This window comes from Strix uralensis, chromosome 22, assembly GCF_047716275.1.
Source record: "Strix uralensis isolate ZFMK-TIS-50842 chromosome 22, bStrUra1, whole genome shotgun sequence".
Classification (NCBI taxonomy): Eukaryota; Metazoa; Chordata; class Aves; order Strigiformes; family Strigidae; genus Strix; species Strix uralensis.
The window spans coordinates 8,044,699-8,065,069 of record NC_133993.1 but is presented as its reverse complement, the minus strand read 5'-3'; the positions used below and the strand labels follow the sequence as shown (position 1 = coordinate 8,065,069).

The following is a 20,371-nucleotide window of genomic DNA, read 5'->3' as shown; positions in this document are numbered from 1 at the left end:
GAGAGAACCAACTTTATTTCCATGTAAACCCCCTCCGAAACACATTCTCCAGATTCTCCAGTAATAAAGATGCTTCTGGCAACGACCTACCAGGTTGACAACCAAAGCAAATTAACTGAGCTACATGCAGAGCCCTGTTTAAAGCAAAACATAATAAAAGAGACAATAACTTCCTTCGCTTATGGTGATTTTTACCGACATTTTTAAACATACAGACTTCCAGCTTGTAACAATGAAAGCTCAGCGTGGCTGGGTCTTCTCAAAGACGCGAGAAGCTGATTCTCCACACACACACAAAGCACACATGGTACAAAAACGTGAAGTATTGCAAACCATTTCTGGATGAGATCGGCAAATATCTGCCCCTGCGGGGATGTTGCTGGATGCAACAGCAGGAGACCCAGCAATCAGGGGAGGAGGCCACTGAGGCTCCACACTTGGACCACAGCGGTCTAGGGACTTGCAGTTTTCTTGGTTTTGCCAACAAATTCGTACTCTTCTTTAAGCCCCTGGGTACTCCCAAGGGAGTCCTTTTTAACCCACTTTATTTCTGGAACTAAATAAAAATGCGACTACACATAAAAGCAATCAAACCCCTTCCAGCCAAAGAAAATAAAATATGATACCAACTGTGGTTTTAAAAGGGCTTTCAAGGACAGGGAATGTTATTAGCTCATCACTATTTGGTAAAGCAGAAAAGCGCTTCGCATGGCCGAACAGCAAGTAAAGATTAGAGAAGACAGAAGTTTTCACAACAGCGGGGATTTACCAGCGCATCTCCATCCAGGGAGAATGATCACCCCTGTCTCAAAATAAACTCAGAATAAAAGTGAAAGACTTGTAATGTCACGGCCAGGTGTTTGGCAAGGTCTCCCCCAAGCCCTGCCAATGAACCTTTTGGACCGATAACACGTGGATTCATTTGAGCGGAGCCCGATGACGCTTTGCCAGACCTTGTGGTACCGGTAAGATGTGGACACGTGCCCACTGGAGGAGCACGATGGAAAACAACATGCCTTTTTCTTACAAGGCAGGACTTGATCCCCAGGTCTTGATAGGCGAAAGAGCACCACATGCCATTTACATGTAATAAAACAAACTCTTTCACTGGTGAGTAATGCTATTGTGCCTCCCTCCTAAATGCAATTTAAATTTATAGGAGCACCATCAACTCGAACAATAAACTGCTGTCTGAAATGTTTTTATTGACTGATGGTACCCTTCACACTTTGGGTGACTTGGGCTCAAAAAGAAAATGAAAAAACCTCTTTTTTTGCACGCTTTGCCTGTCATGCTCCATTCCACACCCCGGCCTGGCACACGGCGAGGTGCTCGCATCGGGATCCCGTAGCTCCGCACTCCCCATCACTGGAGAAGAAGCTCCTCCAGATGGTGACTCTGCCCATTAAGATGTAGCTTAGATGCCTCAGCTGAGTGCTTAAAATTAGGCAGGATGCCTTGTGCACAGGGCAGTGCCACTGATTTCCACACGTCCGTGCTGTGAGAATTCTCCACATAGCACCAACAGAAGGGACAAAACGTAAAAAGCTGGGAAAACAGAAGGGCCTTGGAAGTGGTTGTAGCACCTTATCTACAGCTTGTTGCCTTGCCTGGCTTTCGCTCTTCCCCTCTTTGTTACCCATCTTTGGTGTGGGAGGAGAACATCAGGTCGCAGGCTTTTAAAGGAGACAGACAAATCATTACAGCAATTAACCTCCAGAAATGCCCATGGAAAGGAGAAACAAATCAGAAGGAAACAAGTGACTACGAAACACAGCTTGAGCGTTGCCAGATCAGCTGCAAGTCAAGGAGCACAGCAATTGCTAGATTTTATCCGTCCCTGTTCAGTCAGATTATGAAAACCTATAATCACTCTAATACACTCAACGCAGCTCAATAGCTCATCAGATTCACCATGCTGCGCTCACGGTTTGGAGAAGAGCCAACGCATTTACCTCCACTACTAGAAGGTTGGTGGTGCAAGTTCATTCAGAGCCACCAGCTCACCTCCTTCCTGGGGAGAGTCATCAGGGTGGCAACCACCAAGTGCAGCTTTCTGCTCCAGCTCTGAGAGGCTGCACAAAGGGACCCTGCGGCCACCCCTCTCTACCTCGGTTTTTCACATCACAGAAGAGGAGATAACGCCGCTTGTTGATGGAAACCTCTTCGAAAATGTTTGGGAAGGCTCTGAACGGAGCTGTAACTATATTAATCCGAAATATAAATTGAAGATCCAGAAACTTCTAACGTGCTTTTTCTTTGCAGTGAGAGATGAAGTGCAGCTCCCGACTGACACACGAGCCCAGTTCCACAGTTAGCTCCTAAATTGCTTTTCAGCTGCAGCCAGTAGGGTATTTACCTAAATTTAATTATATGCGTGACTCTGGCTGTTATGAATAAGGCATGTACGAACTATTCCAGAATAAAGTACAGTATTCATGAGTAATACATTACCTCTGCAATGCTTCCCAGACCTTGGCTTTGGGCTTGTTGATAAATACTTGCAGTCACTTGTTCTGTCAACGTTAATTGCATGCTAAACCAGACTCCAGCAGCACAGGCTTTTTTGCCTTTTTTTTTTTTTTTTTTTTCTTTTTTTAATACAGCAGAGGATGGCAGTAATGATTTCTACATCAAGGAACTCGGTGAAATGATTTGCTTTGAATTTCACCACTGCAGAGTTTATCATCAGAGATTTTTCTATTTTTAATGTTAGATTTCTTTTTGTGAAAAATTAATAGCGCTGCCAGCTCAGCTCCGGCAGCCTTTGTCTGCTCTCACAGGCTGCCTGTGTCAGTGCTGGCTCCCGTAGCAGCCAAGGGTGCCTACATGGATGTACACATACCTGTATGTACAGAGACATAAAGACAAATCTTCATCCTTCCAAGCCCCTGTATAGCACGAACTGGTGCCCACGTACAGCAGCTATAGGTAAGGCTAATGTAAATGCAGACTATCTGTGGGCACAATCTGTGGATTCAGCAGAGTGGTCCCTACACATCTGCTCCCTTATTCACCCAAAGCCGAGGCACATACAGCTGTGGGTGCAGAGCAAGGCAATGCAGGGAGGTGGTACCTCAAATACACCCCTCATCGTGCCCCCGTCGTCTTGTGCCACAGATGGACAGGGACAAGGTGTCACTAATAAAATACCAGCGTGACCGAAGAGCTGTGATGGAGCATGGGGAAACACAAAAGAAAATACTGAAAGCTCCTGGATCTGTGCTGCATCTATACTATTCTATCCCTCAGGCAAAGTAAAAGAGATTTAAAAGGGTGTAAAATTACTCTAGTGTTAAGGCACTGCACAACTGGAGTAAAAGACATGCAAAAAAGTAAGTGAGAATCAGTCCTGTTTGCTTCTGAACCTACCAAAGTCCAAATTCCCTGATTTACACCCACATCTCCTTCCTTCCAGCTAATCCCATGAAACCATTCCAAAATCCAGAGATTTGACACTGTGCCCAGTGAATCTGGTCTTCCAAGAGACGTGTATTCATATTTTATTCAGCTCTGCAGAGTGCAATTTTGTAACTTCGGCACAGAGAATAATGTCTGCTCTGACAAAGCCCGAAGCCTCCTTTGCTTTCAGAAGGATGTCTGTCCAGACTGCAGAAAGGCCAAGCTCAGCTCAGTGAGCTCCTCTTGCAGGATCATTTAATCACCAAAATTGATTTATTGATTCTTGTAACATAGTTTCCCTCTGATGTTATAATTGCGAATTAACTTGGAAGGAATTAACATTATACAAGAAAATTCAGACAAAACAGAGAATGCTGTTAAGCATGCAATACTCTTTCCTACAGAATTAAACACTGGTTTAATTTGCTGAGCTAACTGGGACAGCCAAGTTCAAAGCCAAGAAAAATCCTTCCATCCCTCTGTTCAGATCTCACTGGAGCAAGACAACCTATGAAGTATCTGATCAAAAACCATCACCCTGCCTAGAAGTAACCGAGGACACAGCAGTGGCATGCTACCAATTCTAGCTGCTTTAGGAAACTGCAGGCACGCTTCCTGATGAGCAGGACAAGAAACCTATGCCAGCATGGCTGCTGCTTGCTTTCTTCACCAACAGTTGTCTTATTTGCACTGACCCACTCATACCATAATCACGACTGCTCATTACACACAGGAACACCTAAAGGCCTCAACTTTATACTAGAAATCCATCATTCTGGGTATTAAACATGAGATTTCCAGGTTAAAGGGGCTACACATGATTATCTAAGCTTACTTTTTATAGTACAGATGATACGGCTCTGTCCATACATCAACAGATGCATGGATTAGACTTGCACACCCAGTCCAACACCCCAGTTTGATTGAAGCAGGTCTCTTAGAAAGATGCCAAATAATTTAATATTTCAACCATGTTATTACCGCCAAGCAGAAGTGCTAGACTGACTATTTCTGGTTTACAGGAGTCAAAGCATTGCACAAAAACCCCATACCCAGTCACCATCCGAACTCTTAGCGTTTCATGACCATTCCCCACGGGCTTGTGTAGTCTAAGCAGTAAAAGCAGCAAAACCGTGATTTGTGTAAAGGAGAGCTAAAGAATTGCACGAACCATTCTGCGAGCATTTGAAAAGCAGAAATGGAATTACTTAATGGCATCTGGCCTATCCTTAAGAGCAGTTTTAATTTAAGTAACAGCATCTTGGCGATGGAAGACTTCAAAGTTTCTGACATCACATAAAATCAATAGGCTCACTGGAAGTTTCTTCATTGCCAGGGTGTGACTGAACACCAGTAAAACCAACACCATCTGCACAGCTGCAGTCCTGTTCACATCCACAGGGACGTCCTCAAGGAACACAAGCTCCAAATGCAGCCAGGTCTGCCTTGCCCCATGTCCTCGGCCCCGGGGAGGCCAATGGGATGTGCATGAGACGCAGCCAGGAGAGAACAGACAGTAGTTACCAACATCTGCAGCATTAAGAGATGCTTTAGAGCATCTGTGCTTCATGACTCCTAATTCTGAACGAGCTGGAAAGCACCTTACCCCTCTGACATGGTACTAACAGCCCCCACAGCCATATCACTGAGGTAGAAAGTTTATTCAAGTGACTTTCAGAGATGTAACAGCAATGACCTCGCTGATGCAGCTCAGCTGAAACCGAGTCTACGCTGCAGACCTGCTCGCAATCCTGGTCTCACTTCCATTTCTCAAGGCTGTCTATTAAAAATTCCATAGGTATACCCGTGCTGCACCCATATTTTATCAAGGATGGGGAGTGCATGCCTCAGATTATGTTACATACTTGGCTATCACAGAGAAAGAGTTTGTCTGTGCTTTATCCAGGATAATAGAGCTGCAACTGTGTCAGGAGCTGATCCTGGAGAACCTCCACACTACACGAAACAACGGCAGTCAGGCGCCGAGAACTGCCAAGAGAAGCAGCAAAGAGGAAAACCAGACAACTCTGATGGCACCCTTCAGATTTAAGGTAACAAAAGATACTTACAGTGATTTAAAAATACAGAACAAAAAAGGAAGGATAAAGGAGAGAAAAAAGCATTTCCAAACTCTTACAGGCCCTGACTTAATGAGATTTAAAAAAACAGATCCAGAGAGTAAAGATGCAATTCCCTTGTCTCTGTTCAGTTCATAAGGCTTTTCAGAAAATCTGCTGGTTGCCAGGAACAGATTACTTTATATTCAGAGAAAAGAGGCGTTGTCCAAGAGCAGTGTGAAAAGACTGCTGGCATATTTAATAAATATGTTGGATGGGTAAAGTGAATAACAACATCTTTCAGTAAGCTCTCCAGTGACTACACAGTTAACATACAGAGAAGATCTCAAAAGACCAACGGTGATACACTCTCTGTTCTCATTCAACCTGACATAATTTAAAATATATGGGGTTATAGAGGAATGGGGAATGTGATTTGGAAGTGCTTTACTGCTGCTTTGACCAGGAGTAAATGACCACGTGAGAAGCAAGATGGAACAAAGTCAGGGCTACTCTCTCCTGAACTGCTGGAAGATGGCTTCGCTCTCTAAGTGGGTCTTAAGATTTGAGGAACGAAATAACATGATGAAATTAAGCAACATTTCTTTCTTTGGTCAGCACTGACACTGCCTCCGATTAACTCCACTTCTCTCTTCTCGGTGGCTCAGTGCCACAGAATGCATTATTCTGTGAATATTTTCTTCTATTTAGATGTGAAAATGGGACAGCATAGAGAAGTTTACAGTCAGAAGAAAATAAAAAGATTTTATGAGGACAGTAACTCAAGACACTAAATATATTCAAAACCCCCTCTGCATCCGAATGCTTAGGTTGCATGTCTAACGAGCCAGTTAAAACAAGCTGCTCCACTGATGTCCTTTATGGTGGTAGCGACCACATCTGCTCTCCATCTCATCTGTCATGTTTTATAATCTGTCTCCCATTTCTCCTCTTCCAACCGATGCTGCAGCTGCAGCCCTGCCCAAATTTCAGAGGGAAAACCTGCAGCTAAGCCACTTCACTGCTTCGCCAGACACAGAGCCGCCACATGACAAGTTCAAGTTTCCTTCTCTTCTGCATAAACCCTGTCCCAAACCCCGTGTTACACAAGCACTGGCTTCTGACGCTCAGAGAAGTCCCAGTTACAGCTGCCCAACTTGCTACCAGTGGCTTTAATAATTTATTTTTCAGCTCTGTATTTCTGCATGAGATTAGAGTTAACATCTAGAGATGTTGGCGACGTGGATACTTGCATAAAATAAGTTTCCTACATTCACTTTGTTGAGCTACTGCCATTCCTTTTACATTTCAAAATGTACTAGGTTATAAGTCATGGAATCAGAAAACTTCACTCTGGAAGTCATATGGGAAGCCTAAAAGTTGTATTTGCAGAGTCAGCACCCCATCAGGTCTCTACTGCTTGGTGAACAGATTGTGTTTGCCCCTCCAATTAACTGGAGGACACGATGATGGATTCATCTTTGTGATTCAAAAATACGGCACTCACTACAGTCTGCTTGAGGAGTAAATGAAAAGATCAGGAAACACCGCACTGTTGTTCCTACGCTATGGGTATCGACAAAGCCCTGCCCCGAATCACAGGTGAGCTGCTGCTTCTGCCACGCTCCGCGCTTCTGCCAAAATTAGAGCTGTGGAAACGATCTTAAAGCACCGTATCCCGTGGGGATTTGGTAATTTATTATACTAACTTAGCACAGGCCTTGCACAAGTGCAGATGACCAGAAAGCAGACTGGGCAAGGAAAAAAACTGACCTCATGTATTTTGGCGACATGTGGCATCCAGCCCACAGCTGGAGATGGCAAAATGACAAATTACAACAGATCCCTCCTGCTTCTGCTGATGCACCAAGTGCTGGCACGCACCTGTACCCGGGGCACTCAGAAAAAAGCCCAGTGTGAGCTACAATATGTGCAGAGCTAAAACACTGGCACTCTGGAGCCATGAAAAACACATTAAAAGAGGTAATTCCACCAGTAAAGCAATGCTAAATAATAATGGAAGCAGCAGCGCTCAGCTCCCTGCTGCACCTCAAGAGCTGGGGCTGCCACTGACTGCCGACCACTTGTGAAAATCTGATTATTTCATCTCCATCCCCACAAGGTGCTAACGGGCACTGCATTATTTTTAATTTTCTGCCCAAGTATATACAGGATTCAAATAAATCCTAAACCTATTATTTTGCTTCACCTTGAATTCAAACAGCACCTTTGCTTCGCTCAGTAAAATCCATCCCACATGAATGCAGAGAAAACACTTAAGACATAGCCTGAGTTTTGGTGAACACTTGAGCATTTCAGCTAACAATAAAGTAGCATTTATTTTAAGAGCTTTTCAGAATCTCATAATATAAAAGAGGAAGAAAGTCAACTAATCCATGTACCATAATGACAAAGTGAACTACATATGGAGGAGCTAATGGTGGATAATTTTTAAGAAGCTGATGTGTAATGTAAGGACCCACTCCACACTTAAAGATGTTTGTTGTATCCCTGAATTTTTATAACTAACATTTTCACTGACTTATTTTCCTCTGAACTTTCTAAATTAATTATCTTTTGACTGGCAATTGTTATTCATCAATCAGACTAAGCGTTCCATCAAGATGCAAAAAACCCCTCATTTTTTTCTAATGTATACACTCTATAATTTCGCTGGGTAATATATAAAAACATTAATTTTGTGTAGGAAAAGTCTCCACTTGCAGCATGCCTCCTGAGAGAAAAAGGAAAATGCAAAATACCTACACTGTATTGTACTCAAAGACAGCTCTGCTAGAAACCATGGCAACTCAGTGTGTTGGATTAGAGATGCACACTTCTGTGTGGATTGCTGCTGCATGCTAATCCACGCAGGGTGCCTTTATTTGGGGTTTCGGGGACAGATCTGGTTTGTGCATGTGGAAGAGGAGGGAAGAGATGAGGAGATGTCCTCAACCTCAGTGATGGAGCCACCAGTACTCCTCCCTGATTATTTTTTTTTGGTGATATCCCTGATTATTAGGTATGTTCTAATAAAGTCAATGAGCAGGAGCTGTCTGATAAAGTCCTGGTGTGCTGAAGAGAACATCTATTGCAGAGTATCGATTCCTCACGCAGTATTTCCAAGCTTGGGTTTCAGAGCCAGATCTGCCCAGCAGTGCCATCGCTGAACAAGGCACCAACACCCTGATTTGGAGAGATGCCCAATGCCTGCTGGGTCTCTCTCCATACCGGAGCGTTCAGCTTTTCTAGAAACCTGGCCACAGATGTTCAGGATTTCAGACTAACACCGCATCTGTAGCGTCCATGAGAAGAGCTCTGCATCTCCGCGCAGTGAAAACCTCCTGCGCGCAGCAGGATATTCCCCCAAACTTCTCTACCAGGAGACTCTCCCTCGTCATCACGCTGGTGACTGCTGTCCTCGCTGCTCTCGCTCTTCTTACGGAAGGAAAAAAGCTTCTGTAAACCACAGAGTAAGTGCAGTTAACCAAACATCTGCGCAACAGCAAGGAGCCAGAAGCAGAACAGAGCCTTCGTCGTGTTAAGGAACAGTTTAATTTTTGCAGACAAAAAAAGCATTCTTCGTTACGGTTACTTCCAGACTGGCTTTAAGAAAGCCCAGCTCAGCAGAGCTTCTGCTCTGTCTATCCAGCGCCGCAGGTCTGGGTGGGAGAAACACCTTGGGCTGCACTTCCAGAGATCAGCAAACAGGAGCAAGCCTACGCCGAAGGCACCACCTCTGCATCCCCTCTCCCCCGAGTTCCAGCTGGTGCAGGTCACCTTCCCCGGAGCAGCACGTCCATGCCTGGGCGAGTCACCCTGGACTGCCAGGGCACCCTGGACTGCCCTTCGGGCAGGAGGGGATCGGATATGGTGTTCAGCTCATGCAAGCCAATGGCTAAAACAGGCCGGATGAACTGCTTCAAGTATTAAAGGAGATCAGAGTGACTGCCTGAGGAACAGATGCGTGGATTGCGAGCATCTGAAATTAGGTGAGATGAATCCAAGCCAGAGGTGAAGATCTAAATGCTTCATTTTGCTAAGGTCCCGTGGATGCTGGGAAGTTCCCTCAGCAGTGCAAAGAGCCTGTTTCTACCCTGCTCCAGACTGAGTGGTGATGAGAGAGGACACACCACCAGCACACACAACGTTGGGTGGCCCAGTGCCACCCTGAGACGCAACAGCCTGAACTGAGAGTGTCATATGCAGGCAACAGCATAGAGTATCTTCTTCCTTCCTTAGCTTTCCTGTACAAGAAAAGAAAATCTGTGAATCCACCTCAAAACCCTGTGTACTGGTTAGAAGAGCAGCCTGGACAGAATTAATCTCATCCAGTTTTATTTGTCAATACTGGAGACATGTCCTGGTAAGCCCGTCACCCCGAGCTCCCTTCATAAATCAACAGGAGACAACGCTTCCCAGGCGCCCTTCATCTGACCTATTTTAGCCTTTTAGCTCATGATGAAATGAATCATTCTTATTTCTCTCCTCTGACTATAAAGCAAGTCTAGACAAATAACTCAGATGTTGATACTTAAATCTGGATAGAGTAATTTCACTTCTGGGGTCCATATCTGACTACAGCTCTCTTACTGCCTTGCCAGGCCAAATCACTTCACTTCTGTCTCTCCCACAGTCCCTTCATCAGCAGCACAGGGATAAAACATTTTATTAGCGTTGTAAAAGCACGGAAAATAATTGCACGGAAGTTTCTGATTAAGTCTAGGCAGAAAACAGCATGGCATTATAGCAGAGTTTAGGTTAAGAAATACAAGTGTAAGCGTGAACGTGTAATAATAACCATTTTCTCCATGTACCAGTCACAAAGGATTGGGATCTTTCCTTAAAATGTTTTATGTTATTTGTCAACTAAGACGCTTGGTTAACAGTGCTACACTGACAGGCTGGGGAAGTCATTACTGCAATGCTGCTGAAACGCCCTGACAAACGCTTTTGTGGTGCCCTGTTATTAAACAACGGTGGATGCTGGGGGGGTTCCCCTGCAGGAGAGCCTGCAGCGACAGTGTTCCCCTCCGATGCCAATTAGCCTTTGCTTTGGACAACAAATGCATGGTGAGTGTTCAAAGAAGAGGGCAAGCATCTCGACAGGCTAACACAAAAGTCTGGAGGATGGAGATCTGCCGTTTATCTTAAAAGTGTAGAAAAATGTGGTAATTTCTGGACATTGTGTTCTTCCTCTCCCCACTTTTCCGTGCTTTGGAGAACATGGGAACTCACTCTCGTTAATGAAATGAGGAAGATTACCCCAGCTGCAGTGCCACAGACATGAGGCCCATTATCCCAATTTCCTTCGTAACATCCTCACACCTGGACACTCTGTCAGGGTAAGTCAATTAAGAGCAGCTTCACAAAACCACATTTCACTTCAAAGCTCCTCTTCTGGGGGAAAAAAAAAAATCAGCCTCAGCAACCTGACTGTACGTATCGACGTGGCAAGGTCAAAAAGCTTCACATTAACGGTGCATTTCTGCACGGCTGGATGATGAACTTGAGGAGCTGTCCTTAGAGTTGTCATGTCTTCTCAATTCCAAAGCGAGCAGAAAGAAATCAAACTGGCTGTGAACAAACCAGACGCAGGCAGATTTTCATAGGCTACTACTATGAGCTCCGTCAGTGGCAAGCTGTGCTTCTTTTAGAAGAAATAAAATGAAAAATCATTACTTATCTTAATCGTTGCTAAGGGTTTACCATGCTCTGAGCTCAACATCTCAATATTAGCTCTTCCCTGAGAGCTGGACAGGAGGATTTTGAGGAGCACAATAGCTGAATCTCAGGGGGTCCTCTCTATTAATCACTGAAATGTATCCTGTTTCATTATCTACCATCAGAGTATAATGCAATTAGTGCACATTATACATTAGAGATATTTATTAGTCTTCCAGTATGTATGGATTCACCCTCAAGGCAGTGGCAGCCCATTATATGCCTCGCAACTTCTTTTTTGCCAGTGGCAAGGGGCTGGGTCGCGTTAGCTCTGCGGGGTTCCCTACTTGCAAAGAGTGTGAGCGTTCTCCGTACGCTTTAAAGTCCCCATTAAGTTATCACATGAAATGGCACATACGGGACCAAAAACGATGCCTGAAAGTCTCCTGAACAGCCCTGAGGACAGTGCGACGCGTTCGTGACGTTCGTGAAAGGCAGCGCTGAACCCGAACCCTGAGCAGAGGTCTGTCACATTGCTGGGGACTTGTCGAGCGAATACGGGCTGGTTTGTGCTTCATGTTAAAATCACACGTGGTTGCACGCCTGGTTTCAGTGCGAAACCACCTAAAATGCAGCATATTTGAGTTTCATTCTGAATTTGGTATTCTGGTCCAGAGAAGGGCAACGGAGCTGGTGCAGGGTCTGGAGCACAGGTCTGATGGGGAGCGGCTGAGGGAACTGGGGGGGTTTAGTCTGGAGAAGAGGAGGCTGAGGGGAGACCTCCTGGCCCTCTGCAACTCCCTGAAAGGAGGGTGCAGAGAGGGGGGATGAGTCTCTTTAACCAAGTAATAAGTGATAGGACAAGAGGTAATGGCCTCAAGTTGCATCAGGGAAGGTTTAGACTGGCTCTTAGGAAGTATTTCTTTGCAGAAGGGGTTGTTGGGCGTTGGAATGGGCTGCTCAGGGAGGTGGTGGAGTCCCCATCCCTGGAGGTGTTCAAGAGGCGGGTCGACATGGCGCTTGGGGATCTGGTGTAGTTGGGATCTGTCAGTGCTGGGTTAACGGTTGGACTAGATGATCTTCAAGGTCCTTTCCAACCTAGATGATTCTGTGATTCTGGTGTTCCCATCACGGTGGGAATGAAGAAGATTGGATTTGAAATTCATTGATTGAAATTCATTTCAATAATGGATTTCTGGACCCAGAGAGCCAAAGCCCCCACGTTACCCAGCCATATGCACTGCCACCCAACACACGCAGGGTGCCTTACCCACCAGGTAAGCATCCTGCACCTTAATTTTATTTTTGTGGTAATGAAGGGAAGCAGCGATTTTTCCGAGTTGCTATGGTTTGTTATGGCAAGTGCTGTGTGATTAGCACTAACTGCCAGGCACGCTGGCTGCTGTCCCCTCGCCCGGCTGACGACAAGCTCTCTTACAGCCAGACCAGCCAAAACCACAGGGGCCAGACAAAACCAGTAGCGCCGGGTGAGAGTGACTGGGAGGGAGAAAGCTCTCAGCTCCATAGGTGTAAGCACAGCACAGGCAGTGCAAAAAGGGTGGAAAAGCATTACACAGTGACAAGCACTTAATGACTCTGAGGACATTGATTGATGTAAAGGCACCTGCTGCTGCGAGATGTTTTACAAAGGGCTTGCTCAACAGGACTATTGTGCAGAACCTACTAAAACAGAGAAGATGCCCGTTGGGAGGAGCTATATAGTATTTTTCTACTGCAGCCTGTTTACCACAAAATTTGAAGTGGTAAATTACTCTGACACTGCTAACAGCTACAGCTGCTTTAACCAGCTGGGTGGCTATTCGGTTCCAGCAGATACCATCATATTTTTTTCAGACTGACCATAGGGTCTGGGAGATGCACTGACACGGCCTTGAATTCAAGTGTTTCCCTGATTTTTCTAATCATATTTTAAGAAATGGACAGACCAAATGGAGCAAAGCTTATGGGGATAAACTACTAGAATTACAGTCAAGAGTGTCTGTTTCCACTCTTCAGTAGAAACAAAGATAAGGTTGTTAATAGTGATCATTGGGTTTAGAGAACATCAGTCTAACCATGATTAAATTCTGTTCCCTGTGAGCTAAGCCAGGAACTCAGCTGCTATCAGGACGGAGATTATGGATGCATTTACAGTCCAAAATTGCTAGAGCCTGATCCTGTTCCTTATTTTGCTCTCAAAAAGACATTTAGGAGGACTACGAGGAATACAAGTTCAAAAAGAAGCCAACTGCAAAAGATGTATTATTCATCCTTCATCTCCTTATCCTCTAGTTCACATGGTTTCAGTACCTTTGGAGAAAGGGAGGATGACTCCCCTTCTCCAGACTGACCTGGCAGGAGTAATCTGCCGAAATACAGACATCCCTGGTGATGCCTGTATGGGAGCTGGTCAGCCTGGGGCCTTCTGAGGAACAACTCATCTCATTCTGAAGAAGACTATTAGGCTTTCCGGGTCAGTTATGTGCCCAGGGCATGCTTATTTCTTTCCATAAACAACATAAGGCTGAGATGATTAGTACAAATGTAGAGAACTACAGCACAGACAGACCAAAGTCGGGTAAGACGCATCCATGTGCAACCTCATCAAATGAAATGATTCAGGTAATAGTATGAGATGAACACACTTGTAATCTCTGATTTCTCAGAGCATTTCCTTACCTAGGATCACAGAGAAACTTGGTCTTTTCACCTTCTTCTCTCCAAATAAGCCATTCTCGGAAAGAGGGATGAACAAACATTCGCGTCATATCTCTACGTTTGATAAGAAACATAGAAAGGTTCTCCATCCTCTGCTGAAAGTCATCCCACTCCAAAGTGCCCTCAATGTTACCTGCATTAATGGCCTGAAAAATATGTTCATCTGTTAATGGATGCAGAGATGCCACTGCCACATTCAAGAGAGGCATAACCCGATCAAAGGAAGACTGCGTTGGGAACTTCATATTGCACTGCAGCAGGTAAACTTCTGACAGAGACACTGGGACTACTTTGTAGCTGGAGCTTTTTAGTACTAGGTATCCTTTCTCTATGAGATCAAAAGTAAGTTTTAGGTACAGATAGGAGCCTTGGCTCAAGGTCTTGAGGTGAGAACTGAGTTTGCCAAACGTAGTGTTGTCCATTTTGCCGTTAAGTGAGATGTTGTTCTGGATTTCCGAGCTGCTGTGTATCCGATGGAGGATATATGCCTGCAGGTCCTGGTCTATGGCTTCATTCTCTTCCAGTCTATCCAAAAATATTCTGTGGAAGGGCAACAGCTTAATTATTTCCTACAAAGAAAGAAAAAAAAAAAAAGGATACTCATGCTGGCAGTGTTTATTATTCACTGAGTAAACTTAATTCATATTACAATAGCACCTCTGAGACTCCTTTAAGACCTCTTCCATCAGGGCAAGCACACAAGATGGCAGTTTGTGCCCTCAGGACCTCACAATCTCATCTATAATCAAGTAGCTTGTGTGTGAAACATGACTGAAATGAAAAATGAAGAGTACTGTTCCGAATACCGCATCCATGGATAGGGCTGGAAAATTCACACAGAGCAGTGCCCTTGTTATTCCTACCCCATCCCAACCACGTATCATCCCTTCTGCTGCCGTGTCAGAGGGAATGGACGACCAGATGACAGATCTGAGGCCAGAAGAAATTTTGCTGAAGCTGAGCCTAAGTACCTCCCTGGGAGCATGCTCCTGTATCCCACAGCTGCTATCAACGGGGAAATGCAAGGAAACACCAGGACAGATAATAGCAAGTTATTTTTCAGTGCAAAGTAAATGCGTCTGTCTGCTGCAGGATACTGCGACCAGGGATTCTCTCCTCTGCTGAACTCACTGGTGATGCTTATGCAACATAAACCAAAGCTCATCAAAGGCCCTTCCAAACGAATTCTTGCGTCATGGGCTCTCAGTCACTGCAAAGAGAGGAGAAATGACGCACGGAGCTGGGCAAGGCAGATTCAGGAGAAGCCATCAACTCTCCAATAACATAAAGAGGGGGAGCACAGTGCAAAACTAAAGCTTGCACTGAAGACCGTGGGGCTGCAAAAGCCCTAATTAAATGAGGAATTCAAGTCATAGGGATGCAATTTACCTACAAATTACAAAAAGATTTCTTCCAAATGATGTTTAATCTACTCCATTACTGAGCAAAAAAAGAACTGTGGCACAACCCAGCAGATAGCTTGAGCTCTCCTGGTGTCTTGGGGAGCAGCTGCCGGTCCCAGCTCCAGGCAGCGTGCAGCAGCTGGCTGCCTTGATGGAGCTGGAACCACCACTCAGCTCCCTGCCAGGAGGACCACAGTAAATCAACCTGTGGATCTCAGTAAATATTAGCCAATCTCAGTAAAACTGCTTAATGGAGCTCGGTAAAAATGAACTCCAGAGCTCTGTGCTAATGAAAAAATGGCTAATAATGAAAAAATGAGAAACACAGAGCTGCAGACATGCCTTTCTGCCCGGAGCAGCTGGGCCAGCTGAAAAGCAGCTCTGAGCTGGCTCCCAAACGCATGTCCTGTCCCTCTGACATCTGTCTCCTCTGGGCTCCTGGCTCTGACACTCTGTGAATGTTTCCACAAGTGATGCTGCAAATCAACCAGCTCCACTGTGAAACAGTTGAAAGAGCAGATCTGCCCTAACTGGGTCACTGTGTTTGCTTCCCAGCTTGCTCCCTTCAGACGAGCAGTTGAGCCAACAAACTAAGGTCAGCTTAAACCTTACGCCAAGAAAGTGATGACGGACAGGACTAAGCTAAGGACAGGCTGAAGGTAAAAACTGGCCCAGCTGCAAACTGAAATAAAAATACTTAAGAATAACCCAAACAACATTCAGTTTAGAGCTTCAGCACCTGCTCAGGACAGTGTTCTTGGAGCTGAATAATATCTTGGCCCAACATTGACTCCTCCAGACTGAAACAATCACACCCTCATGCTCTGGGTAACGCAGGAGGGGTATAAAGACATGAATTCCTTTGCCCTTTCACATGGAGGAGAGGATGTTCTCGAGGAGCACAGGCTGACAGATATCAGGCCCTACCCTCCTAATATGCTCAGCAAGTAAGTAGCCTGTTAGCATGTGAGCTCTCTCACCTGAATGAGCTAGACTATCTGCTGATGAACATTTATTGACACGAATAAGTGATGCTGGATTAGATCCATTCAAAGCTGTAGAGTGAGTGTGGGGACACAAATGTAGATCCAAGTTCAAAAAAGCCAAAAGGATAACCCGTTTTAAGCAAATCCAGATATCCACTAAGATCTTTATCAAAGCCCATGATAATGACACAGTTTATCACAATCCTTGGTCTCAACATACCTGTAGACTTGTCCTGACTGTCACTACCAGCTTCAGCCAGGAAGGGAATTTTCCAATCATTTTGCTCAGGAACGATACTATGGTGTCTCCATAATCTGGTTTGTGAAATTCAGCCTCATTTAAACCATCAATTAATATAATGAAATCTTCATCAGGAATCTTCCTCTCTGAGAGAAAGAAAAAAGCATTTATTTGAAAGGCTAGACACACGACTATAATGTACTGCAGCCACTACAGTGTTTTAAAGCATCATCAAATATGGCTAAAGAAGAAAAAAGACACAGTAGCAGCACCTTTCTTATGATACATTAACTGCACAGATACACAGAGGTAGGCTCACACATTCAATTCTTACAAAATACATACTTTAGTTACGACACACACAACTGTGATATCCCACAGATAAACCAGCTAATCATCTTTTTAAAACTTACCTCTTCCACAAAGTCCAATGTTATTTGATGTGAATCAGTATCTTTCTGATAAGTTTTAATAAACACCTCATTAGCCGTTCTCTATTGTTTTGGTATTAGACTCTTATCCTGATGTCAGCCTGTCTTAATTTTTGCAACTGCTAAGTGAAGGCTCATCAAGAAATTCACCTCCCCAACACCGCTAGGTCCTTCCAATTTCGGCATCTGCACTTTGGGCACTGGCTTCTTGATCAACTAAGGTCTGGGCAAGCGTTTCGAAACAAAAGCAAGGCTGATTCCCAGGCAAAACAATTATCTGAGGAGAGTAAATCATTGGTCTGCATGTGTGGGGAAGGTCAGTCAACATTTTGGAGGTTGCATCCTCTGTTCAGCAGTCTGTTCAAAGTAACTCTGAACTTCCAGGGTTGTAAAGGAGTTTGATCACAGGTCTGTAGCCAAAGCCTCTTTTATAAACGAGTCGAGGGGATCAAGGACTTTTTAAACAGGATTTTTGTTCTGCTGGTGAATACAGTAACCAAACTGATGTAAACAATGAAGTCAGTGTTTCTACATCAGATGCTGAGAGCTGAATAGAGCTTTATAACTAATGATACAGATTCTTTTGGAGTTGCATCTTAAGCTCAAGTGGTATCTTCTCAAAGGTAATCTTGCCTCAAACTCAAAACCTGACATCTCAGCCTCTTGTTGGCATATGCTATTAACATGTACTACAGGTTCTGATCTGTATAAAGTTTGCTCTCCTTTCCAAAGTACTACGGATAAATCCTGCTATCAAAAAGCTCAGTATTCCCAACAGGAGGTGAAGCTCTTCTCTTTGACTTTAAATTGCATCAGGAAACTTTCTATAAAAACCCAGCACAAAAGGTTCACCAGTGACATGAGCTGTCTCTGTGGTGTTCCAGGGAGAACAGAAATGCGTAAACACCTTGTGCTCAGTACTGCTGAGCATCAAAACCCCATCTTGTCCTTGCCTTACATTACCAAGTCGCATTTATTTCCTTACATACTGTTAATATCCATATGAAAAACACGTACCCTGCATTAAAATTACCATAGATCCCTTTTCAGTTAACTTCTCAGTAAGATTATTGGGTACACTAGAAAGTACACTTTATGACCTTCTGAAATCTTGGAGTGAATATAGTGCCTGAGTTTTATACCCACATCTCATGTTTCTCATAAAGCCTGAGGGAGAGAGGTGAAAGCAGGGAGTGGGGGAAGAATCAGAACTTTGTTCTCTGTATATTATTTAGATTCCTTGAGATTGAAAAAAATACATATTTGAGAAACATGAATCTAACTTTCTCAGTGACATACACCATTAACGGCTGCGCAATAATTTTGTCCCAGTAGCATTACAGCTTCAACAGCACCTTGTAAAAGACCTGCTGATATATTTACAGAGTCTTAAATGTTATATATTTTAAAACCAATTTCCAGACACTGTTCATTTTGTTACAAACCACTTGGTGCAAATTAGCTTGCCAGCACTCTCGATCAGCAAGGTTGAAAGATGGGAGTCCAGATCGTTGGCTCTATTGGAACTGTGTTGAGTGCAGAGCCCAAGATGAAAAAAAAAAAAAAAAGCTTTTATATAAAATTTTTCCACCCCCCAGAATTTAGGACCAGATGGGGGTCAACCTGCTTGGCAAGAAAAATAAGCATCCTCTGAAATGCTCTGAATTCAAGAGCTGGAATACCTCCCAAGGAGTTACTGTAACAACCACAAATTATTTTCCTTTAGAGCAGCGGTTCCTAAATGTATTTTTTTTTTTTTTTTTTTTTGCCAGGAGTGTTGGTAGGAAAGAGTAGCCATGCTACTCCTACAAGTGACATTTCTCCATGCCAGGAAAATCAAGTGCTGTCGAGCTGTGCTGGCTCTACGTGTGCTTTGTGCCTGGTGGAACCACGCGTGTTGGACCCAGATGCTGCTGCTCAGAGTTTGGACACTGTGTTTTGAAAAGCTGATTTAACAACAGGGCTTTGAATCTCGGAGAAGCTGCATCTATTCCATGTTGGCTCCTACACTGTCATATGCAGGGTGGTAACAGAAAACTATCTGAACTATTTTTGCAGCCAACTTGCAGCACGCCATTTTAATAAACACTGTTTTGCAGGACAACAGGGTCCTGAACTCTGCAACGCTCTGACGGTTTTCATGGCAACGAGCAAAGATCTTAAATTTAGTGATTGTCACAATGAATTAGATATTATCTAGCAGAGGAAAGAAAGAAAAGGAGACAAAACCAATGCTGCGTTACAAAAAGCTCTGAAATCTGTCATCAGGATAAGGCTTGTAACCAGTTCCCCTAGAGGCTTTACACAGGTATCTATAGACTTTTATGGTATTGGCTCTTTTTGTCAAAGCTTCAAATTCTCAAAAGCCCACTAAATAATGGCAGGGAAAGGGAAAAACATTCACCTCCTAAACAAGCAAATCAGAACACATTGCCATAAGCAGAACTGTGCATGGAAATTGTTGCTTGTTTTCACCTTCAGAACTGCGAGGCCAGATTTGGGATGTGAAAGGAAGCAAGAAAAGGGAAAGCCAAACATAGGACAGCATTTCATCTACAGCCCTGAAACACACATCAGGAGGAGAGGGTGGTTAACCCCTTGCTTCCAAACAAGATGATGGCCTATTCCCAGCTTCTCCAGATGTCACCACTTCCCTGCAGCCCTTGAGATGCGATGCAGGAGGATTAATCTATGGTGGTGTTTAAACGCCCAGATGCGACTAAGCAGCATTTTTAAAATAATAACAAAAAAAGGTGGGTGGGACTCAGGGAAAGCGTAGGGAGTGTTGTTCCAATACCTTTGTGCAGGTTTTCCAAGGGCTCCAGGACTCCCCTGCGGAAGGAGGCCATGGGGTCTTGCACGCAGGACCTCAGGCTGAGCATGCTCTGCAGGTGGGGCTCGCGCAGGAGCTGCTCCCTGTAGGCAACGAACTGCGGCGAGCGGCAGAGCAGGGCGGCCACGTTGTGCACGAACTCTGGCACCAGGCAGGTGTAGGCATTATCCGCTTGGCAGTAGTGATAAGCGACAACCTAGCAGAGAGAAAAAGAACAAAAAAATGCATCTTCATCAGACGCGAGTCGGGCGCGTTGTTAAAAGCGGCGTTTTTTGTTTGGTGAGTTTGATGTATTCGGGCAGGCCAAGTCTTTAAGAGTAGCGAGTGTTAACTACCTGTGACAAGAATCCAGACGAATCAGTTGGTAAAACCAGGCACTGATCCTGAAAAATGACGGGACCTGCCACTTGAGGAATAAATGAAATTAAGCTGTAGCTGCTCACAGAGACGGGCAGTGACAGTAACTGACATATCCGAAATGCTGCGCTGAGCAGGGAGCGATAGGATTGTGCTCCAAGCTCCATTTAAGGACTTGGCGTCAGTAATAACTTGTGATTGTTTTCTTGAACTTATTTTTTATTTGCTGTTTTCAAATGTCAAGCTCTGTAGAAGCGGGTAGAGCGTGCAGGCTGAGTA

The 20,371-nt window shown here is 44.5% G+C and overlaps 1 protein-coding gene across 12 annotated transcripts in view; it reads right to left on the bottom strand.

Moving 5' to 3' along the window:
- The window catches only part of TANC2 (tetratricopeptide repeat, ankyrin repeat and coiled-coil containing 2), a 290,476-nt gene that overhangs the window by 37,521 nt on the left and 232,584 nt on the right, over nt 1-20,371 (bottom strand). For all 12 annotated transcript variants that reach the window (XM_074891795.1, XM_074891797.1, XM_074891798.1 and 9 more), the window contains 3 exons: nt 19,700-19,931; nt 16,451-16,617; nt 13,803-14,410 (listed from right to left, as the gene is read on the bottom strand). In XM_074891795.1, coding sequence (XP_074747896.1) covers nt 13,803-14,410; nt 16,451-16,617; nt 19,700-19,931 — 1,007 coding nt within the window. The remainder of the gene's footprint in view (nt 1-13,802; nt 14,411-16,450; nt 16,618-19,699; nt 19,932-20,371) is intronic.